Below are 7,357 nucleotides of genomic sequence, written 5' to 3'. Positions count from 1 at the left end.
GGCCCGTGGTGCCAGTTATCGGTGTGAGTGCAGCGGTCTCAGCGCCAGCTGGTAGTAGGACCTGCGTGCGTGAGTGGAATTGATGCCAGCTACCAGAGCAAGTGAGATCCCCTACCCCCAGCCATGGGGTGAGACAGTGTGCCTTCCCAAACCAGCTTCCTGGAGGCACCAGTGTGAGTGAGGCGAGTGAGGGGGCTCTGCACCACCAGCCGGAGCAGGGCAACAAACTGGCTACATACAGCAGGAGGAGGCAGACGCACTCTCTTCCCCTCTTTTAACAATTTTCACCCACACGCAGTTTGCAAAAAGTTTATGATACAGACATTCTCATATTGCTGACAAGCTTCATTTCAGAACAGCAACAGACTTCAGAGGGAGGCGGGTAAGAGTATGAAAAACACTTAGGTTTTACTTGAGAAAGTATTTGAAACTGAAAAAACTTGTACTGTTCAAACTCCAACAATTTAAGTGGCCCTCTAGTTCAACCAAATTGAGAGATGAAACACCTCTGTGCTTCATTCGCTATTTGTAGTGCCTTACAGAAGAAATGCAAGTAACTGAACACAAACACTGCAGCACTGAGCTTGTAAGCAAGAACAGCTCTTTGCTGAATCTGGAAGAAGTTTAAGCAGAGTAATGACATACATCTAAAGCATCTCCTTCATAATATTTTAAGGAATACACTAAGATGATTTATTTGCATCAGATATGATCAATCAGGAAACCTATGACAAGGATTTTAACTTTGACAATTACAATTCCTTTATTAATGGTACAGTGCAGCAACATCAACTGACATCAACTGACAACATCAAGTTTGTATATAATACAAAAATATAACCCTTCATAAAGTCTGTACTGTGCTAGGGATTATGTACTGAGCTTAAATAGTCGACATATAATGTTTTATCTTAAATAATGTGGACAGGTACACTCAGCCAAATGAACCTAATAACATTTTCTCTAATTTGAAGACAAGCATACACAGAGCAGTTCATTAGTTCATTGTATCCATACGCCATACTTCACGTAAGAGTCAAGAGCAAACAAAGTTTTTCAAGTTTTGCCTCTGCCACTGTTCTCTGTCCATAGCACGGTGGTTCTACAACCAGTGAATTGAATTTTGGATAGTAGCATTTATTAGCAGATACAGAAAAGTATTATTCGGACAACCAGCTTAAGGCACTATGGTTTCCACAACAGACACGTGAAATTACTGGGGAAAAAACAGAGAGAGTTCAGCTCTGCAAACCCATGCGGGTGTGCAGGGGAAACGGGGAGCGGGAAGAACAGATGGGGGAGCTATGAGAGTTCAGCTACAGTACCATGACAAACATCAATTTATTCTTTAAATATATATTTGGCAACACATTTAGTAGACTTCTGTGACCCCTACTTGTTCTTCCCAAAAAGATAAAAAGGTAACAATGTCAAAATGTTACAGTCTCAAGAATTCCTCCAGCCTTTGCCTAAAAAAAAATTCCCTTCATCCCTCCATTTTAAAATAATAAAAAAATTCAACTTTTACTTCTGCAAGACAATTCTTTTACAAATTTTTACATACAGTTCATAACAAGTTATAAAGTCCACTAGGTTGTTTTGTTCTTCTTTTAAAGAAAGTATTTCTAACTGCCAATAAGTGAATTTTCTTCCTAATATTCTTCTTTTAAGAAGGCAGAAGCATGTGTAAAATATCCAGGTAACAGGTAGGACAGAACTGTCAGCATCTCAGCAGAGAAGTATATAACCACCTTGGCTATGCAGATCAAAATGTCTACGCTAACAAGTGCTCGTGCAGAAATGAGTGCCCCCAGTTCTGTATTCCTTCTGTTTCTGCTATCAACATCACTGACGAACAACTCATTTAAATCATCTCACGTTTCTGTTCAAGCTCTTCACAGCAAACAGGACACCTTGACTCACTCAAGACCTCTTCCCTAGCAATATCCCCAGGTGCTGGCTCAAAGTTAGACAGTATGAAGTGGAACTAGCATCCTCACAGCACCTGCCACAAAGAAGACTGAGAAAGCTACCTTCTTAAAGCCCTCTTAAACCCTAGACTGAAATGTAGGATCCAGATGGGTTATGAGAAAGAGTAAATTCAGAAAGTTATACTACAGGAATTGTGCATTCCCAAATTCTATGGGACAGTTCTGTGCATTCCCGATTTGTATGTGACAGTTCTGATGCAGAACTACAGGTTAGACATATTGACAGAACTATTTTCAAATTCAGAAAATATTTCAGCCACATCACAAGCCAATATCAGAAGAATATGAAGATGACAGTCACAGCAGCTTACCTAGCTCCCCTTGCTGAGCAGGGGATAGAAAAATCTATCAGAGAAAAAAAACAGATTTAGAATCACACATCATACATTTTTAGTATTATCCCAAATTACTATTGATTTTGACAATATCACTTCTATTTATATGTGCATACGTTTCAGAGTAGCGAAGGGTGCACTTACTTGCAATAAATACCCTATACCTACTATAGTGCTGATGTTTTATTACATGAATCCCCAAAGGCTGTCATCTGTATATTGATCTGCTTGGTTAACCAAAACTTTGGATCTTACGTACGCTTGGTGTGGAGGGATGATGGCGTTTTTCTGTACCTTAAACTAACCTTTATGTCAGTCATTTTATTGTCAATACATGAATAACCTCAAGATCCTCTTCACCTAGGGTGTGTCAGCAGCAGATAGAAATGCAAAGTTGCCTCTTCTGTCTTAGAGCCCAAAGAGCAGAAGTCTTGTTATAGCATTTCCACATCCTTAGAACCTCAACCTTTACAGTACATCAATGTTCATCCTATCATTCATGTCCTGAATTTCAGTGAAACATTACCTCTGAAGGAAACTACAGAGGTCATACATTCCCATATATTTCTGTACAGTTGCCTGTACATATCTCAGATTTCAGTAAATCAATGAGCAGCAGTGATTACATCTATTTCAAATAAAGTTAAAATAAATAATTTCAATTGAAACGACAGTTTCAACTACAACAGCTGTAAAGCACATCAAAAATAAGAACCATAGAGAGTTATTCTTGTTATGGTTATCTAATCATTGGCTTCCTGCACCACAGGAAATTTTTCAATCAATAACAAAACTTCCTAAGCTGCTAGCTACAATCCAGATGTGAAAGTTACAGAAAATTGGGAAAAGAGGTTGGAATAACATCTGTATGTTAAAAACTGACGCTCTTCACTTAAGTGAACTCTACACCCCTTCAGGCTGAAGAGGTCACAATTCACTTTAGTCATGTTCTATGTGCGCTACTGACTCTATAAACACTTGCAAATTTTTGGATGCACAATTTATCCAAAAGGACCTAAAACCACTTTCTACTCCTTTTGAATGGCTGGGTTTGATCAATTCACTTGAGCAAACTTAAATCCCCTTATATGGTTGGTTCCAATCTCGTTGCCTAGACAGACATGACAAAGTACCTACAAAAGCAGTGCAAATATAAGAGATCCACAATAGGAACAGGAGAAAAAAAAGCATGAAAAAAGCTCATCTGTTTGCTCAGTGGTTGTTTACTATTTTGCCTCCTGGCGGATGAAAGAAGTTGTCTTCTTTCAGTTTGCGGTGTTCCGGTAAATCTAGCTGTCTTTTTGCTTCTTCAATGTCTTCCTGAATTGCTGAAATGAGTGCCTCTAAAAATAGAAGAATAGGGGTATTTAAAAGCTGATCAGAATTCTAAATACACAATAACAAACGTAAATATCTTGTTCCATAGAGTGACAGAAAAATCACAGAGGTAGAATATAATTATTACAACAAGGTTGGAGAGGCAAAATTATTTTTTCAAACATGTCAGAGTTACGTTTCCCTCCACTGTAGTCACTACCTTGTTCCAAAATTAATTTCAGAAAAAGATCAAAACAATTTCATAAACTGTTTGAATCCTAACAGAACTGCATTTTCAAAAGAAATGAACAGACTAGACCAACGCTTTTACAACAATATCATGATTTTAGAATTACTCCTCGGACAACTGAAATTTAGACTGAAACAAGATGTGGGAGCTTTTTTTATTATTATTACTGAACTAACTTACACATTAGTACATTTAGCTTATGGAAACATTGTACTGAAATTTCAAAGGCTAAGAGGTAAAACAACTCATTATGAAGAAAAAGAAAGTGAAGACATATTACTTGCATGAATAAGACAATTCCGTGATACTGACCTAAGGAATCAAAGTTTTTTTCTGGTCGAATATACCCAATTATGGCTATGCTGAGGATTTCTCCATAGAAGTCTTCTTTGAAGGTGTGGATAATGTGTGTTTCCTAAAGGAAGAGAAATTAGTTGGCATTTATGATGAACTTGGGACTTTTTCCCCCCCACAGTAAGTATGTTCAGCTAATACCTTTAACACAAATTCACCACAACACATACCAATGAAACGAAGACGTTTAGTATGTACAATGCAAGATTAGGAGGCTAGGGCTTCTGCAAGGAGGGAGGACTGTACTTTGCACAGAGTTTAAGAAATATTTTTCACCACAGAGTATTCTGATAGCCAAATTAAAAAGAAGAAAAAAAAAGGAGAAATGTTCAAGAGGAATGTTTCACTGCTTCCCAGAAGTAATATTTATAAAGCAGCAAACAACAAAGAAAGTTTAATCTTTCATTAACTTCATGATGAAACAACTATGAAGACATGCTGAAATAGCTGGCTTAAGGACTGGTTTTACAAGTAGCTCTGAATGATAAAATCTGGAAAATGAACGACAGAATTCCAGGAGTGAAAGCTGAGGAAGGATTCCCCATCCTATGTCTTGCTCAGAAAAGGTAGCTGCAAAAAATTTGGAGTGTATGTTTATAAAAGTCAAAGGCATCAGAATAGTCATAAACTTAGAATCTTCGAAGGAAAAGATTCATGCCCAAACAAAAGTGTTTTCAACAACTAAAAAAGAGCTCTCTGCAAGGCTCAGGAGAAACACCAGCACCTGACAACAAGAAAAACGCTGCTGTCACAGCTCAGAATTTAACTCCCCCATCCTGTTATTATACATTTTTGAATACTAATTCTGTATATCAAGCCACAGCACCACATCTATGGATTCCATCATTTAAGAAAAGTACAGAAAATAATTATATATTAAGGTGCCCCCACATCTCTTAGTTTTAATATAGATAGACAAGATTAGATCATCCCAGCTCACGCTAGGGATCTCAATACCTAGTCAATTCAAAGCACCTATTATGCTTATGCTTATTTAGCTATCAGCACCATAAGCAACCACTGTTTCAGAAACAGATAAATATTGATCTCTGAAGTACTTAAGCAATGATGGAATAGGACAAAGAGAACAAGCTTTATTCATCTATGCCTACATCCCGTCTGGCTACAGGGACTATTTTCTCTTCAAAATACGAACATATAAGACTGATACCAAATACATTTCTAACAGCAAATGGAATTTCTAGGCAAAGTACCGCACAAAGCAAAGCTCTTACCACTGATTTCTTAGTATTCTTATAGAAAGGATTCCATCCTATGCTCAAAACCATTTTATGCACATCTCCATTTCCAACACAGGCCCATCCATAGTATATACCAGTAGAGATATCAGACGGAAAGCTTTCAACTACTTGCTCAGAAAAGTTTGCTGCAAAAATTTTAGAAAGGGTAAAGCGTTAAGTGACCTTGTGGAACTCCAGGGCATCACAGAACCTTCCAAGGCTTAAAATTTCTGCCTACAAATTGAACGCTTATGAGCGCGATGACGACTGTGATGTAACGTGCCGCTTAGCAAGATATGAAGTATAAAACAGCACTGTAAAATTCAGCCCCTGTGGTAATACCAGAGTTATCAGATCTCTCGCACGTGCTGTTTTACATACATGCCACTCTGCAGCAAACATTAAGAAACATATGCCGAACGTTCAGTTGGTACACGTTTCATGATTAGGATGACCACTACAGCTTTAATAAGGTCAAAGAGAAAAAAAAACAAAAAAACAACCAAGCTTCTTCCGCAATATAAAATAACCTCAAAACTACCTAGCAGGTAGTAAAAAAATTACTTAGTAAGTATGTAAAAATGTGTGAAAGTACGATCCTTATCACCTGTCACCTTTATACACGTTGCTTCTAAGGGCGTTTATATCTGTGGATTTCTGGCATTTTCTTTGAAAACTACACGGTTAAGTCACACTTCCTCCACAGCGAGCCTAGGCACCTTCCCAAGCAACTATTTATTCCTCAGTTACTTTCGGGACGGGCAGATCTCGCCGTGCCAGACGCCAAGCTGCTCTGGAAGAATTTACGGCTGCTGGATCCCCACCGAAGCCCACAGGCAGCGGCACCTCCCTCCCCCAGCCCGCGACACCGAGCGGGTATTTAAATACCAGGACAAAAGCCTTCGGTAATTAACAGGCGTGGCCGCAAGCTCGGCACCCCGAGACCTGCCCCAGAAAGCTTCCCGGTTACCCCCAGCGACAATCTGAGGTGAAAAATCGCAATTACGCCGCTTCGTGCGCTTAGGAACCGAGGGGCGAGGGGACGGGGCGCGTCCCAGGCGGCGCCCACCCGCCCCGGCCCCCCACCTCCTCCCGCCGCCCGGCGGCGGCGGTTGAACGGCCCGAGCCGGCTCACCGGTGGGGACGCCCAGCTGGCGGGAGCCCCGGCCGAAGCCCTTCACCACCTCGCCGCGGCAGAAGTACGGCAGCTGCCTCATGGCCGCACCCGCCGCTCCCCCTCCGCGCCGCCGCTCCCCGCTTTTGCCTCGCCGAGGGCGACGCCAAGCGGGTGGCGGGGAGGGGGGGGGAATGAGGGGCGAGCGCCTCGGCGCGCAGCCCGCGGGACGCGGCGGAGAGCGCCTGCCTCCCCTCCGCCAATGGGCTCGGCCAAGTGCTGGCCCCGCCCCGCCCGGCCGGGCAGGGGGCGGCCGTTGCGTTGCGTAACGGCCGTGGTGCCGGGCTGCCGTTACCGTGCTGGGGGGGCAGGGGGGGGGCAGGCCCGGCACCGGCGGCGTTGCCTTGCCCCAGCGCCACGCCGCCCGCCCTGTGCTGAGGTGTAAACTCACCGGGTTGAGGGGCTTTAGCTGCCCTACAGACTCGTGAGCGGTGTAACTGCTAATGAGCAGTTACGCAGCGGTGGCAGTACGCGTAACAAGGAGAAACGCAGGAAATGTGCTCCTGCCGCGTACGTAGTTACGAAACATAAAGGCGTTCTCCCTGACGGTCGTTAATGGGAGCGTCTTGGATATTAACTAGGATCTTGGCAGGAATTGTGGGCGATTGAAGGGCAAAAAGCAAAGCAAAACGAAACAGAATGTCCAGAATACATTCCCTCTTGACAGTAACGAATTAAGCATCAGCCTAAAATTT

At 42.2% G+C, this 7,357-nt stretch overlaps 1 protein-coding gene across 1 annotated transcript; it reads right to left on the bottom strand.

Annotated features, from left to right (window-relative positions):
• Positions 1 to 737: 737 nt before the first annotated feature.
• On the bottom strand, positions 738 to 6,873 carry RFK (riboflavin kinase). Its single transcript, XM_066988096.1, has 4 exons — positions 6,624 to 6,873; positions 5,483 to 5,634; positions 4,206 to 4,308; positions 738 to 3,669 (listed from the first exon to the last, which is right to left on the bottom strand). The coding sequence occupies exons 1-4, from the start codon at positions 6,703 to 6,705 to the stop codon at positions 3,539 to 3,541; spliced, it is 468 nt and encodes a 155-aa protein (XP_066844197.1). The 5' UTR covers positions 6,706 to 6,873; the 3' UTR covers positions 738 to 3,538.
• Between the last annotated feature and the right edge of the window lie 484 nt (positions 6,874 to 7,357).

This window comes from Anser cygnoides, chromosome Z (assembly GCF_040182565.1).
Source record: "Anser cygnoides isolate HZ-2024a breed goose chromosome Z, Taihu_goose_T2T_genome, whole genome shotgun sequence".
Taxonomy (NCBI): domain Eukaryota; kingdom Metazoa; phylum Chordata; class Aves; order Anseriformes; family Anatidae; genus Anser; species Anser cygnoides.
The sequence above is the reverse complement of the archived record's forward strand: the minus strand, read 5'-3'. Positions and strand labels throughout refer to the sequence as shown.